At 36.3% G+C, this 21,536-nt stretch overlaps 1 protein-coding gene across 16 annotated transcripts in view; it reads left to right on the forward strand.

Annotated features, from left to right (window-relative positions):
- LOC105433985 (uncharacterized) overlaps window positions 1-17,895 on the forward strand; it is a 77,444-nt gene extending 59,549 nt beyond the window's left edge. For 12 of the 16 annotated variants that reach the window (XM_089075253.1, XM_089075255.1, XM_089075256.1 and 9 more), the window contains 4 exons: window positions 3,657-3,776; window positions 6,028-6,302; window positions 13,867-13,983; window positions 14,938-17,895. In XM_089075253.1, coding sequence (XP_088931379.1) covers window positions 3,657-3,776; window positions 6,028-6,302; window positions 13,867-13,983; window positions 14,938-15,187 — 762 coding nt within the window. In that variant the 3' untranslated portion in view covers window positions 15,188-17,895. Of the gene's footprint in view, window positions 1-3,656; window positions 3,777-6,027; window positions 6,303-13,866; window positions 13,984-14,382; window positions 14,653-14,937 lie in introns of those variants that run through there. The other 4 variants (XM_089075262.1, XM_011649528.2, XM_089075266.1 and 1 more) reach the window with 3 other exon arrangements.
- The last annotated feature ends 3,641 nt before the right edge of the window (window positions 17,896-21,536 follow it).

The following is a 21,536-nucleotide window of genomic DNA, read 5'->3' on the forward strand; positions in this document are numbered from 1 at the left end:
TGTGAGCGCATCGATAACGACTCATAAACGAGCGATAAAATATTCCGCAACTATTCGCGTCGTAAAAAGAGGAATGAACCACGTCTGTTTTCAGTATAATATAGGATGGCGACGCAAGAAATGGAAATTTTTTTACGATCGCATATATTCTGACTGTGAAAATGGAAACTCTTCTCCGCGCGGATGCGATCATGGATTTAGATTCGTGTTCTATTGATGCTTCCAACTTTTTTAATTCTTAACGCGTTCTATTTCACGCATCAATCTCCGTGCAATTTGCTTTTTTAAATTCGTCAGAACAGAGAGGAAATAAAAATAAGCGATAAGCTAAAACGGTCGATAAACGCGTTAACGGTGAATACTTCCTGGGGCGTATATTAAAAGCGGCTTTCACCCCGACGAGCTTAATTTTTAAAGCATAGATGATCGCCTCAACGTTTTTCGTGTTTATTGCGCAATAAAGATCAAAGAAAAGTTTAACTCTCAACTACTAAAGAAATATAGTATGGCTAAACGTAACTATAATCCATATCAATAAAGTAGAACGTTCACTTTTATTTTATTCGTGCATTTCGGCAATGACTTAATTTATAAATCACTTTACTCATATTTTTATAATAATAAATGGCAAAAAGTAATAAATTATAAATTGAAGAAGCTATCTAAGAGAAGAGAGTAAATATCCTTCCTGATACTTCATAAAATATATGTGCAACGGAGTTGATGTCGTTACAGTAGTTGCGAGTTAATACCGCATAGTTTACGGATTCTCCACTTAAACTAACACGCAAAAGCGCAGGAGTCTTTCGATTTTCCCAATGGACTGTAAATAATTTAGGAAGATGCAACTTTCAAGAATATAGTATACTTCGGATCGTACCTCTTTGAGGCGACAGGCGGTTCACCTTCTCCATATTATCACGACGTAGAGACCGAATGATAATGATGTACCGGCTTATCGCGTGCAAAACTAATGGATATCTAAGGCGTTAGAAATTAGAACCTTCCCCCCTTCCCCCGGAAAAGAGCGCGCAGATCTTGCTCATCGCACGAAGAGGACACCGTTTTGCTCTGGAACACCGTCCGATCGATTTATTTCAACAAATTCCCTTTTCGTTCAACGACACTTCCAGCAGCTTGGTTTGAAAGCAGATCACGCCGCCTCTCAATCGCTTCGAGTCGCTTTAAAATTCAGCCCCCCGCCTCTTTTAAACGTATATGGCACACACGCCCCCCCCCCCCTCCCCCTCAAAGCACAATACCGAAGGCTTTAATGCACAGGAGTTTATAATGCCAGCCGCTTGAGTCGTGTATTAGCGACATTGCGCGTGAAAAAGTCACGCTGTTGTTGGTGCAACGAGGTAGGGCACTGCTATATTCTATGTTGTTTTTTCCCGACGTCGTTTTTCGTCCAAAGCTTCACGATATTGTTTCCGTGCCGTTTTGTGTTATCGTTCTTCTATTACGTTTACTCGTTTCCTCGTTCTATCACAGAGAGCAAATGATTTTTTTCGTTTCATCACGTGTTGTTCCATCGTGTTTTCATCTATTACGCTTATTTTCGAGATTGGCATAAGTGTGGCATTCTTATTGAAACTGAACTATGAGTCAGTTTGCAGAGGACGAACTGGCCTCGTTAGATCAGCTTGAGCACTGCACCTCTTCGCACTAATGGCAGGCTAAAAGAAGAAATCACACCGAGCGTTAAGATAATGCCTCGCACAGTGCAATGATCAACGCTTTCTCATCACGATTAAAGTCACGAAAATGCTTTAGCCTACCCTTGAAATGCTTTTAAGTAGAGCCGGAACAGCGCGTCGTATCGCGCATGAAAAATTCGCGTCGAGTGAAAGAACGAATAATATACGTTGGAGATAAATACTAGCTGCCGTGTATATTTCTTTCGTATAAAAAATTTTTTGTTGCTTCCGCGATACGATTTACGCTGTCAAATAGGCGATGCGAGAATTCAGACGAAAGCGAGCTTCAAAGTATTCCCGATGGAGAACAAGAGATGTGAAAAATAGCCAGCATCACTAATGTAATTGGTTGCGAGAAAAGGACAGAGGTCACGAGGTATTTTATTAATTAGTAGTAAATTAAATTATAGTAATAAATTAAATTTCTAAAATTTCTAAAAATAATTTTTTAATTTCAACACATTTTTAATTAGAAAACATCTAACATAATATTTAACTTTTAATATGTCACTTGTTTTATTTAGAATTTTTTATAGATCGCTTCAATTGAGAAATATTTTAAAGAAAACAAATGAAACAAATTTGCCAATAAAAAATTTAATTTTTAATCATTTAATAAATAAATACTTTGATTTATTTTTATACACTTTTTAAGAATTTGACAACGATTATCAGTCAAAATATGTTGCTTAAATCTGTAATTATTCCGTTTGATATTACAGACATATGCAACGCAAGATTAACATCTTTCTTATCGATTTTATGAGAATAGCTGTTTCGTCTGAGCTCATTCCCGAATCGTCTGCAAATTTCATTAGCATTTACTATTAGCGTTTCCGAATATACGATAAACTTTGACGTGTAAGTATTTCCATCTTATCCCGAACAGAAACTGAGTCTTTGACACAAACGCGATATGAGATATGATGCAAATATTTATCAGTGAAAATTTGTGAGAAGCGCGTTTTTTACGCCGTTAGTGCCCGTCTTACAAAAATTACAAAAGCTAAATTCCTCCCCTAAGTTGATCGACATAGTGATGTTATGCATAACGTAGATTGCAAAACCTAGAGACGTGCTCTTGTCCCAGTTGTTCGAGAGAAATAGAATATAAATAAGAAAAAGGGGCAGTGAGATGAAGGTGCTACATCACGAGAAGATTTGTTCTGTCACTATGCCGCGGTAAATCGCGTTTTTTTTCCCCCTGGATAAAAAGCGCGACATTTTCATACATTTTCATGTAATCATCACGCCGTTGCGTTGGTTGTTCCAGAAATACCGCGCTTCTTTATATATAAAGATCTTGCTTCACAAAAGCATATTAACGTTGAATATAAAAGCACTTGATGTAGGTTTTAAATTAGAATTCTATTTTAATGAATTTGAAAACGAGCGATCATTTAGCTCAATAAAAATTTAACCCAGTGCTTCTTCTTTGATGTAGACATCTGTTCCTCGTTCTTGGAATATAACGATGAATATTTTAAAGCTTCAGACTATGAGCTTCTTCTATTTTATGGAATCAATTTTGCTTCCAAAGAGAAGTTTAATCCAGTATCTTCGCTTTGCGGATTGAAGAAATCAATATTTTATTTCAGAATATTTAATTAGCGTAAAGAAGTTGCAGCAAAGACTAAATATTCTTCTATTTGATTCGAGCTAAAATGGTAATTTTCAAAGAGATTTACGTGAGCAAGAGAAACGCGCGCGGGACTTCTGGCGCATCCTACAGTTCACTCTCGTCTCTGCAATTTTGTTCACGACACGGCACCCTCATTCGCTCGCCCCCGTCGGCCTCTCAACTTTTCTTATCACGTAGATCCCAGGTGCATTAAAACGTCACGCTTCTCGAGAGGCCGCGCTCGACCGCAATTATCACCGATCGCAATTATCGATCGCGCTTTTTGCCCACTTCCGTGCCGATAAACGTGATCAGAAAACGACTGAAATTTCCAGCATCTGCACTGGTCGAGCCATCACGTGGACTCCTTAGACAGCGGCGGAGCTTTAGGCTGGCCGAGAACCTCGAGGCCGCGCGTCAACAGTGCCATCGACGTGGCCGGCTTTCTATCGCAGGTAAGTAATCGTGCCGGGTAAAATCCACGCAGAGAGATCGATGGATTACGTGAGGTGGACAGCCGCGTCCTCGAACCCGCCGATCGATCTGCTGGCGCGATTTCGCCACGACCTTCCCCGGAGTTGGACGCGAAGCGGCGGCCGTCGCGGTAGCGGTCGCGTAGGCCCGCTCGCTTTCCGATCGAGAAGATTGAAATCGGAAATCAGCGGAATCGGCGGCCGAGTTCCAAGGATAGGCGTTCCGCCTTAATAATCATCACGATACGAGTCTTTACAACGACGCGCAACTTCCTCCGAGTCTACGCGACTCGCGCTACTCGCGGGGTTGAGAAGCAAAATGAAATTCTCGAATATCGCGCGTATCCCGGAACTCGAGCTGCTTCGTATACGGATGATCTCGTGACATTTTTTACATATTTATTTTTATATATGACAACTACGCTATATAATTTTTTTTCTAAAGTCCATTTTCCAGTTGAATATTTAATCTAAACGGTAAGAAAGACGTGTGAATTTCTAAGAGCAACGAGATGCAACGCGGGCTGATTAAGCTTTCATTGTGCGCTAATGTTACGTTAAATTTTAATAACATCGTTAGGTGTAGAATCGTCGAGCAACGCGTCGCGTCTCTTGTCCTTGTGGAAATTGGAGATTAAGTTGTACTAGTCTTCGCGGTAGATAAACGGCTGTGTTGCAAGGCTCTTTCATGCAAGAATCTACTCCAATTCTATAGAAAAGCGAGTGATAAAAATCCGACAAATCCGATAGAAAAACAGAAAAACGAAAATTCGTCGATTCCACTTTGCATTTTTTTTTTTGCAAGACACGTTGCGCGCGATTGTCCAATAACTTGATTATTTAACCACAACGACAGCTCGCAAGCCGTGAATCGTCCGAAATTGCAATTGTCTCCCTCGCGTGTCGTTGAACAGTCGCGCGTCGAACAATCTCCCCCTTTCCCCTTTGCATTGTTACACGATTGTTACACGATTGTTATAGTTTCAGATCGCGCGTTTCGGCATATATTGTTAACATAACGCAATCAAGTCGAAGGGAATAACCATATCCCTCAGTGCGACAGTTATTTCAATAAATAATGAACACGAAAGAGTTCGTGCGAAAGAGATACCTCAAACGTCAAAGTTCAAGGTAGTCGAAGTGTAGTGCACCAGATGATCGATATGTTCGTAGATTACTCGTAAGGAAATGGACAAATTCATTTTTGCTGCACGAACGATGTGTATGTGTTACATTTTCAAATCGGGCTCTCTTATTTTAAATCGGCATTAGATGTCTACTATTTGTCGTAAAAATTTTATACGTTATATAGATATATATAAATATAAATATATATATATTTTATATATATATATATTTATATTTATATTTATATATATTTATGTTCACATGATCTTGCGACACATTGTCCTTGCAATTGGCACAATCCTACCAACGACAATTGGCTCGCAATTGGCACAATACTGACACACAGTACATGTCGTTAATAATACAAGATTGTGCTTGGTGTTCTTCAAGGTCGGTATTGCACACGCGATTTGCTACATTCAGCATATTGCTCTTTGCAATGGCACGCGGAATTGACAGACTAAATTGTCCGGATAATCAATCGCTTCCAATTTCTGACAAATTACAAATTTACAAGTCGAATGTATAAATTAATACCCCGGTGCTCTTCCCCTCTCCTCCGTCCCTTCCCCCCCCGTCGTTTATATACCGTGCGCTACATTGTATATTATTCTCGCGATTCGAGACGTCCGCCGGAATTCACGATGATCAATCCGAATTCGTCTCGTTGCGTTCTTGACGTAAAATCAATCAATCTCGCAAAAAGTACACGCCGGAACGAATGCCGCGTCGCCATTCAAAGTTTTTAATCCGTAACTTCGAAGCTCCAAGTCGGTGTATTCCAAGCACAAAGGAGAGTGAGCACAGAGCACACGTTTTACGGTACCGAAATGTGTTTCGAAAAGAAAAAACTCAGAAAAAAATGTACACTCTTTCGTACTCCATCGTACTTACGCGTCACTGTTTTATATTGCCACACTTTATATCATATATATTTATCTATTTATCTATTATTACACCTATATTATTACACTAAATGGCGCACAACGTGAGAAAGTATTTAAGAAAAGTCTAATTTTGCTAAAGAAAAAAAAAAAAAAAGGAATCTTTAGAAGCATAGTCTTAATCTTGATTTTCTCTGACGTCCCACGCCTTGTGATTTCAGGAATTTCTCCGACGCCATGGGTCCACGTCCAAATTGTGCCGCAAGGTTCGCAGTGCAGATAACTTACCTCTCGCGTCAACGAATCGCCAACAGGACCCACGAAGGAATTCCAAGGACGAAAGCGCCGAGGGTGACCGAGAGTCCTTCCTGAAACCAAATCAGGACGACAAGTCCGAGGATCAGGACTCGAGGAGGCAGAGCAGTCTCGAGAGCACGACGAAGGACAATACGGAAACGTCACTGTTGGATCCCAGTTATCAGCAGCCCTCTTCAAGGTAAATTAAATTCAAGAAACACTGGCGATTTCTTTTTCGATTTCTTACGTCTCGCTAACGCTAAAAGAACGAAATATTCGTTATTCTGTCCTAGATATAGAGTTACAGAAAAAATCTAAAATAACTTTCCTATATTTTTTAAAAATATTATATTTATCAATTTTTTTTGTTTAACATCATTCCTTTCTATTATTTTTGGACACTCAAAATTACGACTATAAGAACATTCGACGTATTTAACGCTAATAATAAAAAATCTAACAAACACTGCACGTTTGAGACTGACTAAATTGCACAAGAGTAAAAATACCAAAACAACATTTCCACACGTTGTATACAGTTAAATGAAATTTAATATTATCTCGAAAACGTCAAGCGAGGTAAGAAATTCTCTAAGAAATTCGCATTTGCCATTTGCAGCGTGGAGACGATATCCTTATAATTCAACAACTTGGATGGACACGCTTTCTTCTCCTGTCTCGCCGATGATAATCTATCACGTGGTATCTCTCGAAAGATATTACGATTACACGTATGAAATATTAGGAGAATGATAGACATTTCCGTTTATCGAGAATTCGCGTCAGTTCGGGGGAATAAATTCGTATTGATCGTAGAACGCAAATTTGCTCTAGCTGCATCGTGATTTTAGATGAGCGGTGGTCTTGTCTCCCGATGCTCCCTCATCTCGTCCTTTTACAATTTGTTATCGCACTACAAGCGGTTTTTGCTCGCTAATCCCTAAAACGGTTTTACGAGCACTTGTATAATACAATAAGAATCACATCGAAACGATGCTCCCATCATGCGGTGCATGTGCAAGCAGTTTTCCTAGCTCCGCGTACGTGTAATGCATTTTAATGCCTGCACCAAGAGCACGTTTGTTCTACAATATTTTTCCAAGTATCAGTCGTAGTGTTCGGTTGTAAAACGAAAATATAATCGTAACATTGCGGCAATTTCACTGTCGTTATCGTTCAAAAATAAATGTTAAATAACAATGAGTTTTATCTGCGTTGTAAATTCGTGCGTTAAGCATTCTCTTGCTTTCGCAACTTTCCACGGTGTCTTCGACAAGTCCGGAATTGCGGAAATGGAAATTTTGTCATTTGCTGTGCAAATTGAACGAGCTTCAATTCTAGCGATAGAAAAATCGGCTGCGAAGTCGTCAAGGAATCTGTCATTAAAATTAAAATAGCAAGTTTTGCGAGAATTACGTCCCGTAGTTCTCTCTGGTAACCAATGGATGTATTCAATGCATATAAATTTGTCAATTTCATAAAATTTTGCATTTGGTGTAGTTGTAGATGAATTTTCTACGCCGATTTTATATTTTATATGTGCAACCATCACGATTTTAAATTACGCGTACACACCCTCTCAAAAAGGATTTCTAGTAATGAGACGAAAACTATTCTTGATGCATTTAATCTTATTGTTATCTCATGTAATATAAAACTAAAACCATTTTAAGATTAAATTAATAATTTCTATTCTTCTGCCTCGAATTAAAATATGATTGACATTTTGTCTTGAATTAAAAATAATACATGCAAATTTAAGCTTGTTTATTCTTGCGTAGAATAAAATATAATGCCCAATATAATGCCCAATATTAGCGCCAGTATTTGATGTAAGATTGTGCTACTATTTATTGTAGCACCAAGATCATTCTAGATTTAAGAATATTCCAATTAAGACTAAAATATTCTGTTTCTTATAATAAATATGATTGGCTCTATATCGATCCTATTTTATGCTGAATCTGAAGAGTAATAGCATTAGATCCAGAAATCTTTTCTGTGGGTGCAGATTTGCATATTTATATTTGTGCGATATTCGTAGATGGTACGGGCAATTTTATTAAATATCATCGTTCCTCCGCCAAGAACATAATGCGCGTTTATTCGACGTAAATATAATTTAACGCTTACGTTCATCGACCGTATGTCAATTAAATTAAATCTGTGTGTACACATAATCCCCGATCAAATACAAGAAATTTCCAGTTATTTGCGTTCGACAAGCATTTCCACGAAATTTTTGTAATTAGTTGGTTTAAACTTACAGACGTTAGTAAAATATTAATAAATGATAAATTTTAAAAGAAATATTGATCCTAAAAAAATATTGATATTAGATTAAAAACAAAAGTTTTAAAGCTTGAAATAAATTAATCGTATTAATTATAATTACAATATATGATAAAAATTATGAAAGAAATGGTATTATAGAATCTTATTCGGTAACATTGTGTAGGATATGTAAGAAAATTATATGGAGGTTTTTTATTACTAGAAAAATCATATAATGTAACTCTCCCTTTTTCTCAAGAGTATAAGATCTATTTAATTTTTGAATATTACAAATATTTAAACTTACTAAGTACCTCATAAATTAAAAGTTCTAAAAATATCTATTGAACTAGAACGAACATAATTGTGCGAGAATTTCCTTACATACTACTCTATTGCTCTAATTCTGCTTTTACTTCTAGCCATTTAACAAACAATTAATTCCGAAATTCAAGTTTATCTGTCGTTTATTGATATTAGCCTCGGTGGCGTTGGATATCGATAGCAGCATCTCCGCTTTAATTTGTCCTATGGCCGATTTCGCCGCCGATGCCACTCGGAGCGATCTATATAGTTGTTAGAAATGCGGATCGCCGATGGTGGTGGTGGTGGTGGTGGTGGTGGTGGTGGTGGTGGTGGTGGTGGCGGCGGCGGCAGTGGGGGTGGTGGTGCGACTTACACAGGGGTAAACGCATCGACCTGGCCGTAGCTCGTGCCAGGTGCGCTCTCGGGGCGAGCGATAATGACGGTCCGGGGAATTTAAACGCGGCGATACATTGTCGCGGAAACGCCGGCGGCCGTTCGATCCGCGATGCGGGCCGATGCAAGCGATGCACGACGGCCCCCGCGCGCGGCCGCTTGGCCGGTTATCGATCACAATTTCAGTAGGCGATGCCCACTTGACTCGCGCCTCGCATGTAAATGACTCCGCTACTTTGCGACCCTTCCTGTTTGCAGTCGCTCGACCTTCTCACTCTTTTCGCAACTCTCCGCCGCGCGTACTCTCGTGTCGCTATCATCAAGCGATTAGCATGATCGGCGTGGATATCGCCAGGGATCTCATCGCCGGTCTCGGAGGAGAATACACGGCATGTGCGTGGGGATGTTTAATCCTTTGACTACTAGGGGAGAGCAACAAAGTTATCTCGGAATAGAGCTGAATAATTGCATCAAAGAAGCTTCTCTTTCTCTCTCTTCTCTTTTAATTGGTGGATTATATTTGTTAACATGTTTGATCAAAATTTGTGTTTATCTAATTTTTAGATAGATTCCTTGTGGAAAAGATTAGAAATCTAAATATTATGAGTTGTACATACCCGCTTTTATCATATAAACTATTCCGAAAATGATGAAAGAGAAAAGGAAAGAAGATATATATGTATATCTAGCTTTAAAATATTCTTTATGAACCAATATGTCGATTTTAATTATATTATGTTAACAGAGGAGTAAAATTACTGAAAAGTCACAATTTTTCAGTATTTTAATCTAAATTTAATAATTTCATGTATTGGTAAAACTATCATACAAGTTCTTTTTTCTTCAAATTGAAGAAACTATTCCGTAAAAAAAAACTATTCCGACATAACTTTATTACATTCTTCTTTTAATAATAGAAAACTTGATGAGTTTTTGGAAACTATATTTACACCATTTCCAATTTAACGCCGGGATTCATTGACAGAGATTCCGAGATTGGATTGTACGTTCTTATTTCAATATTGATTGCAATAGACATATTAAATTGGTTTGTAAACAATTTAGTATATTTACGACTTATTGAAATACTATGAACTTATCATATAGGAAATAAGCATATCGGAAATTAAAACATGATTAACATGTAGTTTATAACATGTCATTTTTGGTACATTGAATTATTTATAAAAAAAATTCCCATATAAAGTATATACAAATACAAATTAAGCATATACATATACATATATAAAATAATTTTATTTTATAATCTACACATAATAATTTTATTTTATAATCTATCTATATAAATAAAAAATAAAAAATAATTTCTTAAACTGCGTTTCCTAATTAAATTTACATAAATTAAAATAACATTAATTTAAATAAATTAATTGAAAATTTACGTAAAAAAATATGATGTTTTCTTGTATTTTATATTCTACTATAATAATAACTTTTAAATAATACTATGATTAATATTATGATATTCATATTTTGGTAATTGTATTAAAAAATTGCAAAAAGTGTATTTTATACTCTGTGAATAAAATTTAACTACTTCATATACAGAGTTTATGACGGCATAAAAAGGAATTCTAATGAAAAGAAACAATAATTAAATCGATATGTGACCTGAAAGTTGCATTAGGCAATAGTTAATATAGTTAATATAGTTAATATAGTTAACACACAATGCTTGTTTTGTTATCACGACGTCTCATCTCATTCACTTCATCATAAATCGATCATAATTTCAGAATGCGATAATTTCAGAATGCGACGTCAACTGCCACATATTCTAGCTATAAGACCATTAACGAATTCCACCATTTAATAGCTATTCGCTTATATCTGCACATTTCATTTCCTGCATCATAATGGTTTGCTGATATGATCGTCTCGTTTCGACTAAGATGATAGAGAAAGATAATTAAATAGATCGTCATATGATATCCAATGATTTTTTTCAAAAATTCTTTTACATCCTTTTATTTCATATACTATTACAAACATTAATTCACATTATTAATTTCATAATCGATTTACATTTATTAATAAAATGTAAAGAAATTTTCTTTATTAAAACACAGATTTAATAATGTATATTTTAATTAAAAGTCATGATTAAAAATCATCTATATCTAGATTCTCAGCATTTTCATAAAATGATATATATATATTTTATTTTATATTGAAAAATATGTATTTTAAAACTTTAAAATTAATATAATTTAAAAAAAAATGATAATAAGGGATTAATTATGGGCAAAAGAAAAAATTAAGTATTCTCATAAGAAATAAAAAAAATACGTATCATGTGATTTATATATTTTTTTGTTTATTAATACATTTATTATTATTGCGAAAACATCCAATTTTTTGCCCATAATAAAATCCCCAATTAACATTTCGTCTTAATCTGTTCGGACTACATCGATATTTTCGTCGATACAATTTTATAAAAGTGTACTCCGGAGAGTACACTTCGATTTTTATCAAAGTATATTGGGGGATTGTGATTTCGTGTTCGTCGCAGCATGCGGTAAACACACCGCGGTATCACCGCCGTGATCGCTTTCGTGACAACTTTTCGTTTCCTTTCAGCAACGTGTTGCCGCCCGCCCAGGCTTTGGAATGTCTTTTCTCGGAAAATCGCGATTGTGCGATTTAGCAACAATCTCGCATGCGACGGGAGTATTTCCCCGGGTATATTTGGGTCGTTTAAATTCTGCAATCGGCGCTCAATTCACGCGCACGCCGTTTAGATACGCTCCGAGCGCGGGCAAACGGCCCCCTTTCCTTTCTTTCCGCATCGCATCGTTTCCATAATGCCAACGTTACATGCACACATTGTCATTGCTATAAGCAAGCCGCTATACGGATCTATGAATTATGAAAACGCGGCGCGTGTGCACATACGCAAACTTTCTTCCCTTTTTCCCTAGCTTGATTCGTCCGCGGTTACGCAAGTCGCGCGCGCGCGGCTTTTTCTTGCCGGCTTTTATCTCCCTTGACATTCAGAGCTCTATCTCGCGATTACTATCGTTCGCCGAGCGACCATTACGGCGAGCGATCATTACGGCGAGAATGTCGCTGGATAAACTCATACGGCGAAATCGACGCGCTTATCTCGATCGCGTCTCCGATTTCACCTACGACTTCGGATTTTTTTTATTCATTATGTGGCTCGTATTAAGCTGGATGCGCAATGAAAAATACAGACAATAGGAACAGGGAATAACACAGGCAACAAATTTCAACCTATGGGAAATCGTGTATCAATGCACAATGGAAAACATAGATACTAGGAACAGGGAATAGGAACAAAATTTTCGACGCGTTGGATTTCTGTTCCTTATTGCCTTGTACTTGACCAATCACAGTGATTTGCTTTGTTTAATGTTTACCTGTAATCTTTTATTACAAATATTATGTAGAGAATTTATATCGCTGGATTTTCTGATTGAACAGTTCTTGTCTTTGCTATCGCCGTCATTGTGAATTGTCGACAATAAATTTTTTATTCTCTGTTCCCTATTCCCTGATCCTGTTGTCTGTATTTTTCATTGTGCATTTAGCTTAAAGCTACCGTCAATTGGGACAAGAACGAATGTATGTACACGCAGTTCAAGATTAATAATTTATTTCAAATTCGAACGATAATGACCACAGTAGCAATGTTTAACATAGACATTTCACGTGTAGAACGAACTTGATAAAAATCACACAATTATCACACTGTCAGGTGGCATATAAATGTTGACTGACATTACAATAAATTAGGAATGTGCCGGATATCTTCAGATGAAAAGACTTTATTCAGTATCCGGTCAATCTGGTTACTATTTCACAATCTGGCCGGATAAACGGAGAGTAATTAACTATCCAGCTGATCCTATTTTCCATGTAATTATAATCCGAGTGAATAATTAAAGTTTAAATTTCAAGGGCAATAAGTAATGAATTAATAATTAATAACGCATAAGTAATGAATAATTAATAATGCATATCTTGTAAGATACAAGCTGACAAAAGTTGAATTAATAAGACAAAATTTGGTAAAATATGGATTATTAAGATATTTTATCAAATACCTGGCATCAAATCTAATTAAATATTATTATCAGTATTTAATTATCTATCTAATTAAATGAATTAAAATCATTTGTTACGCGTTTATTATGTATACGTGTTTATTATATATTTTTTGTTATATATATTGTTTAAATATTTTATACTTTTTAGAAGACATACAAACATTTTATCATTATTATCATCGTATTATTTATAAAACTTACTATTTTCATCTTTTGTAGCGTTAAAATAAACTGTATATATAACATTATATTATATTTATTCATTTTTTAATTTTTTTTTATGTAATTGTTAGATAAAAATTGTTGGTCATCCGGCTCAACAATTCAACAAATTCACTATTCGACACATTTCTAATATAAACATTAATAAGAGATTTTTATTTTTAACAACTAGCAAATATTATCCTCCAATTTCGTGTAGATCATCACATGAAGATAATTTTGACAATTAAAGATTTTTTTATAGATTTAATTTGATCGCAGAAAATGTCATGTATCGACCTCATTAGTCGATTAATCTCTACATCGATTTGATTTGGTAGTCTGTAACTTAATTACTTAATTACACTAAACCGCTCGATGAATTTCAATATGTCCAAGTGTAAATATCGCACACGGATATGTAAATATCATTTCGCACAGATGACGCAAATATCTTCGACGTCATGAAAAACGATGACGCTCGTGTTTCAGGGACTCCCCGGTGGCATCATCGTCGTTGGTCACCAGACGTTTCGGGGGATGGCGCACCGGCGGAAGCCACGAGTACGTCAGATGCCCTGTGCGACAGCCTGCTTCCATGGACGAGCGGTAAAAAGATCAATTTGATTCCGTTCACTTTTTCTCCGATTCGAAATACGATCCGTTGACCTTTTGGATAATTTTCTCCCGCTCTCGAATGCATTAACAGCGACGGCTAACATTTTTCACGTGACACCTGACAAATACCTGCGCGACGCCTCTGTAAAATGCATCGCCACGTGAATTTTTAACAAACGCTCGGTATTTATATCCCAGAGCGCTTCTCTGAAGCTATCGGTCATAAATACGTCATCTAGATGACGTCACCGTGTCCTCGCAAATATCTCCCCGTTGTTAAAGAATAACGGCTCTCTGTGTGTCGAACTCTGTGCAAGGCTGACAGTTCGATATACGCATGTACATACAGACAACGCGTGAATTGAAAATCTTTTTATAATTTTTTTGCAGAATGCATAGGACAGATGACAAATACACAGTGTAAATCGCGTAAGATAAGTGACAGATATAGATATAAAATTCCATTTATATTTCAACATTGTTTTCGATCTATTGTAGATATTTGTTTAATCATACAATTTTTTTTAATTTGTTTGATAATCGTTAAAAATTTAAAAATGTTGTTACGTATTGATAAAAAACAATAAATCTTAAATATTCATCATTTTGCTACAAACTAATATACATATTATATTGCACGAAAAATAAAAAAAAAAATAATATGAAAAAAAAACTTTTGTGAAAAATAATGCAATTGCTACAGAAATATATTTCCAATTATAAAAGTATAAATGTAAGAAGTAAGAAAAATTCTCATTTACTATTATAACATTGTTAATTTTATGTCGATTCTAGAGTTGTTTTGTATATTTTCAAACTAATGATTTTCGAGTTCACATATAAATTTTTAATCTTGAATGATGAAAAAAATGACCCCCCTCCCTCCTCCGGTATCCCTTCTATTATTCTATCTTGCTTCGTCTAATTGGACTACGTTCTGATTAGAGGAGGACCGAGAGGCGCCAAGAGAACTGACCCCAGATTAGATTTCCGGTTTCGCTTGCCGTCGACTGATTTCGGAAATCCCGCAGGTGTTATCGGCGATCGTACGAGTCCGAGGCCACTCGTCCGCCACGGTATCATCACCATCACCGACGCACGGACGCCGAGCGTCACTCGAAGAGCTGCGAGTACGCGAGACGGGCGGCCACGGAATCGAGCATCGAGGTCCAGCACTTCGGCCTGCCGATTCTGAGTGTGAGCGAGCCGAGTCCGCCGGACGAGAGCGAGCGGGTCGACGACTACTTGTAGGACTTGCTTGCCGAGGACTTCCTGAAGGAGCTCCTCGTGTGATCCGCCCGGCCGATCCTCCGACACCGCGCGGCGCGGTCTCGCTCTTGATCTTCGTCCCGCGGGATTCCGAGTCCCGAACACTCTTTTACCTCCCTCCCCCTCCCCCTCCGCCGTCGTCCCGGGACGACGAGGTCGTCCCGCCGCGCGTCGCGACTTCTCAGGAGGTCGCGATCGGTCCAAGTAAGTCTCCCGCGGGAGAGCACGGATTTCTCGATCGCGTGCGATCTCTATCCCTGTTCATTGTGAGCGACAACTCTGACGCGTATCTACTTTAGAAGAGTCATGAATATATTTGCTACTTGTACTATAGGAACCGCGCAGCTACCGAGGAGCTAACCGAACCAATGCGTTTGATCCGGACTTCGCCTTTTTTCTCCGCGCATTGGGAAGTCCTACGAGCGCTAAATACCGATTTACGACTTGCGACGTAATGCGACTTTGCTCGTCATATATATATATATATATATATATATATATTTTTCCAGTACCGTAGAGATCCTCTAAATCGATGCTACATGTATAAATTAGAAATATATTAAAAAATGATCAATGTGTGTATGTGCGTGTTTAAAATCCATATCTCTCGTGGCGTGCCGAGGAAGAAGAGGTCCGGATCAGATTTGCGATTATTCTTTGTATCGTATTATTTTTACTTAGGATTACCTGGTGGTCTGGTGGATAATTTCGTTACTTCGATATCGCAGATGTGGATTAATATTAACTCGCGGCGGGAATAATCTGGCTGAATCACTCACTTGAGATTCTCGAGAATTGCAATCAAATTCACTGCACGTCTTTACTTACAATGAGACATCTCGCGACTGCGATTTAAGAATGATAAAAGCGGCAACTCGCTTGCGTATAAATCCGATCATTTACATTCACAAAGATGAATGCGAATAATAACAAATATACGTTTCCTTCCTTTCGTATTTTCTTCCTCGATTTTTACGTCTTTCGTCTCTATCGCGTGATAATGAGATGGAGATGGAGATTAGAATCTTCTCCTTTATCGCTTAAATCAAAATATTAAAGTTGAAATTTTTTTCTAACTTGAAATAATTCAAAATACACATACAAAATACACATGCAAAAATTACTTTGATTTAACGTTGAAGCCATGTCCAGGTACGCGGATTAAAGACAGTTCGCTCTTAAGTATATGTCATTTTATCACATTTATTTTCAACGTCAGCGTATAAACTTCGACTAGATTTCTCTCGGGAATTCATGCAATCATAAAATATTTTACGTTTTGCAGTTACACAAAGTATCATATATCAATACTAATCGAAAGCGAATCATGGAACTGACTATGAACATCGCGATTTAGTTGGTGGAATGCAAAACAAATGTTTCATCGTAATACAGAAAGTCACATTCAGAATAGAATAAAATTCTTGATAGCTACTTTCGTATTATTTTATCGCTACTTTCATATTATTCAGATACTTGGTATTAAATCGTATAAAAGTTGTACCTTCGCGCAGAACATAAAGAGAATTCTATGGATAATAAAATCGCTACGCCAACATATTATTAAAAATATTAATATGACGTTTAAAAACTTTTATTATAATAAATTTCCATTAGACATATAAACTGTAAGTTTTAATTACAAAATTCTAATTTACACCATTGAATGCGTATCTCGTATTTTTAATTTCTCTTTTATCCTTTTACAAAGGGACCATAACATTTCTGGACGTAGTTTCTACTCGGCATAAACATATTCGAAACGCATTAACAAAGTGTACACGCGTCTACTAATTTCATGGAACATCACAATATTAATCACGCGCGTAGAACTTTGCTGGCGTATTTCGAATAATATTCGAAATCTGCGCTGAAAAGCAAGTACTTTTGTTTCCAGGTTTTAAGCATTTCCGCGTTATCAAAGCCAATCTGGGCCGAAACATCTGTGATACGTGTACATTTTTAATTCGTGAACGAGTTTGACGTCTCGGAAATGTTTATCCAAGTTAAGTCGTTAAACGTCGGGCAGTTCACGTTCCTCGTTTTTCCCGCGAAGTACTAAAACAGCGATAATCTTAGGATGTACCTAATGGAAACGTGTTTGCTTGTCCGCTTATCTCCTCAGTAGTAAAGATAAACGTGCAGTTCGCGAGGAAAGTATTCGAAATTATACGCCTCGACCACTTGCCACGTCATCGCACAGCGAACACTCGGAATGCCTCGGTGTCAACTGCAATTTTGCGAAGAGTTTCGCGGCTGATCCGAGGCATCCCCGGCTGGGTATTTCTGCTCTGTAGAAATCAATTTATTTCTCGCATTATGTGTCTCTTCCAAACGACGATTTAAGACTTGCGCGTGCGAAAGTTCTCGACGCACAGATGCCTGAAAGCTCGAATCGTATTCCGATCCTTCGCGAATCGAACGGAGCCGTTAGATTAATTTTGCATATGTATAAGTAGCTGTAATTTCATGTAACTATTTAACAGCACCTTCTTGATCATCGATTGAACTCCTTTATGCCAAGATCGTCGCATGTCGCATGAGGCTTGATACACGTGACATACCAACGCGCATCTGTGACGTGAGATGATGACGGAAGACGAAGGAAGAGTAAATAAAATAAGGGAAAAAATAGTTTAGCGATGTTAGTAGTAGTAGAGTTTAACAGTCTCACCACACCACTTTAACGATAAGAAGATATGTTAATCCATCTCCACGTGTAATTAAGTCGGCTATATACTGATTATATATACATACGTCTAAGCGAGGGTTTGGAAGAAATCGCTACTTCCAGGTATCTACGCGACTGTGAAATTCCTCACTTACGCGGAAAAGCGCGACGAAGTCCTTGATGAAGGAGCTTGATCGCGGGTGAGCCGCGAGGTTCCGTCTCCCCCCCCCCCTCCCCCGCCGCGAAGGGAGAGAGTAATCGAGGAGAGATGTTTTTCTCCGCCCGGCTTATCGCCTATCAGGGTTCATCGCAACGTGGGAACAATATAGAATGTAATGGTACGTGCGACAGATTCTCGCGCGAGAAGAATTCTACGTCGTCGGATTGGCCTCGGAGCAGAGTCCACAGGGCCTTATCGGGTCGATTTGGAGAGCAGAGTCGCGCGGCTTGCTTCCATTATCGCAATTCGCTGCTACGCGAAACACGTGCCTCGTCGCCATCGATTTTTCTCACCTTTTTTCTCACCTCTGGACCAATCGCCGTAGGTGGAAGGGGCCACAATAGGAAAATTCATGAGAATTGATTTCGTTGCTGCACAATGGAATTGTGAGCTGTCGACGAAAGAAAAAAGTATGCCGGCCAAATTTCGAAACGTCTGAACAAATAAACAAAAATATGTATTTTTAAATATGCTTTTTTTTGAAAGTATTCTAAACGTTTTTAAACGTTGTTACTTTTGAAAATATAATTAGAATTTTTTTGCATTATTTAAAATTACATTTTACGTTTGGTTATGATTTAAAAAAAATTTTTTTTACTAGATTTTTTCCATTTATTCGACTGTTTGTGGAAAATTGGCCGCATATTTCGGAATATTCTGTGAAGATTTTAATAATGATAATGATTAATAATCGGATAATGATTATAAAATCGTGATTATAAATCAAACACTTCATTTTGTCGAGATCATTGATCAGTTAATTTGAACACAGCTATAGATTTATTTTATTATTTGCGCACGAAATGCATTTTAAATCAAATGAAAATGCTAAAATTAGCATCGTAACAATTTCGACATAAATTGTGAAAATCGAATATTAGTTAAAATATCGCTTAATTAATACCATTTCATTTATTCGTTGATGAAACTTAAATATCATTTTAATGTGACGTCTTCTTTTGCAAAAATTAACATTTTTAGAGTATTTTGCGAGAAAGTTGCTTTTTAGACACGTATCATGACATTACTTGTAATTACAGGGTAAGTAAAAATTGCGAGCAAAGTTGTCAGACCTGTACATATCGTAATCCAAAATATGGGGTTTTTACCTTCTTAATGCTTTCAATTTTTTATATTAAGGGGTAATTTACGGGGTAATTTACAAACCGTAAAGTTCGGGGACCAATCGAATCAGATGACACGCTTTTACTTCTGCTCGCTAATATCAACGACTTTTATATAGAATACGATTACACTGCATTATAAATCGTGGAACATATTCGCCAGTCCCTCGTGAATGTAAGTTGATGATCGAGGACATATCAGTATCAAACAAACTTTATTTTTAGCTTTAAATGATAAAATCGAATGAATTTAATAAAAGTAGGATGTATGTCATGTTTATTCAGTTATAACTCTTCATATACATAGACATCTCACTTAATTATCTCATTCACTAATGCATTAAATCGATTCTTCAATAAAGTCCGAGTATAAAAATATAAAGGTTTCAAAAAATCAAGATCTTAATACGGCATATATAAAGTATAGAGATAATTTCAACAGAAGCTTTTCGATAAAATAATAATAATCTATTTCACTTTTGTTTGAAATGAATTTTTGATTTTAATCCTCTAATATAATTTTGAAACACACATTTCACATATTTCTATATTTTTAAATCTTCATTTTCATCATAATTTAGCATGTTACTGTTGCGTCATTCTTTAGTAATCAAAGTCTGATTTTATAATAAAGAGCAATTAGGAATTTTATATATTATCTAATTTTTATAATAAAATATTAAAAAATTGAAAAGTAATTGTCAGTTCATATTCTAAAATGTTTGCTATCAATGTTTGCTAATTACGTAAGTATTTTTCAAGCGTGAGAAAATATTTTGATTTTAGAGAGTGCTTTAAATGCTATAAATATTCATATATGGAATTTTATCAAAGATTAAAAAAAAAAAGTTTAGTTTTCTTTTTTTTTTAAACATTAAGAGAACACTTTTTCAGATTTGACGCCTAGCGTTAGCGTTTGCTTATCTATTGTCTATTTATTCGTTTTATAGCACAGGAGGGTTGTACAAAAGGAATACATCGAAATTCTGTTATAACGAATTATCCCGAATTATTCTTCTCTCAAGCATTTCACTCAAGTAGCTTTTATTACACTTGATATTAAATATTATACCTTAATATATTACTATAGATTTTCAATATAACTGCGGTATGCTCCGAATCGATAATTTCGAATTGTCCTTCCCAGGATCTTCATGCGAACACTGTCGCACGTATTAAGCAGGCCACAATGCCACGGAGGAGCAAACGATGAGCGCATTTATTATTACATTATAATAATCGCTTGAGAAAAAATCGATACTTTAACTTTCCCGTGATCATCTCGTCGTACATTCTCATTATCTCGCTTATTGATCCATCATGGATCTGCGCCCTTGTGATCGATTGGTCAATAGTGAAAATTAATAACTATAGAATAACACGTGATAATTAAACTGACTCACGGATGACGTTTTTTTTAGATCCTTGGGATGCATCTCAAAATTTAAAATTGTCTTTTATATACTTTGAGTTCATTTTGATTTCACTCGATGCTCGCCGGTGTAGCGCGAATAATATACGAATTTAGATGTCACTCCAAATTACGCTATACGATTTTCGAACAAAGTGAACATGAGATAGAGTGTATTGGAAGATTAATTACACACCTCGTGGCTTGGTGTGTATACAACGAGAACATTTGCATAACCCATTCCGCTCAAAAGATTGAATGAACGGATCTTGTTATCGAGAAAAAAAATCTCAAGTTTTAAAAATGTCATTCTTTTAAATGATGAAAAATAATAACTAGTAACTCTTGCGTTGACGAAAACGTGAATTAAAAATTGTTTATATTAACTACTGTTCGCGTCGTGTAAATTTTTGTATTGAGAAGGCAATGTACAGAATTGAGTAAGCATATGGAGACTTGGAACCAGCGGCTCTCTCTGTGTATGTAACGATCGCTTAAGACTTATATATTCAAATACATATATATTCAATATATATGTACATATACGCATACATAATTACGTGTATACCTACAAATACTTCGCGTACATACTACACGCTAATCGACGAAAGGACAACGCAGTGGTTTCAATCTCATCAGAGTATTACGTTTATATGAAAAAAATATCTAAACACAGAAGCTCATGTTGAGATCCATTTGTGTCTTGAATTATTTGATTTATTTTGTTTTCTCCTTTCTTAATTTAGAATAAATTTTTTTTAATTAAGATTTTTTTAAAATTAAGATAAGAAATATTAATTTTTATATTTATGTACCTTAAAAAAACAAATAAAAGATATATAAAATCCC

Source organism: Pogonomyrmex barbatus, unplaced genomic scaffold (assembly GCF_055798465.1).
Source record: "Pogonomyrmex barbatus isolate J1 unplaced genomic scaffold, ASM5579846v1 scaffold18, whole genome shotgun sequence".
Classification (NCBI taxonomy): domain Eukaryota; kingdom Metazoa; phylum Arthropoda; class Insecta; order Hymenoptera; family Formicidae; genus Pogonomyrmex; species Pogonomyrmex barbatus.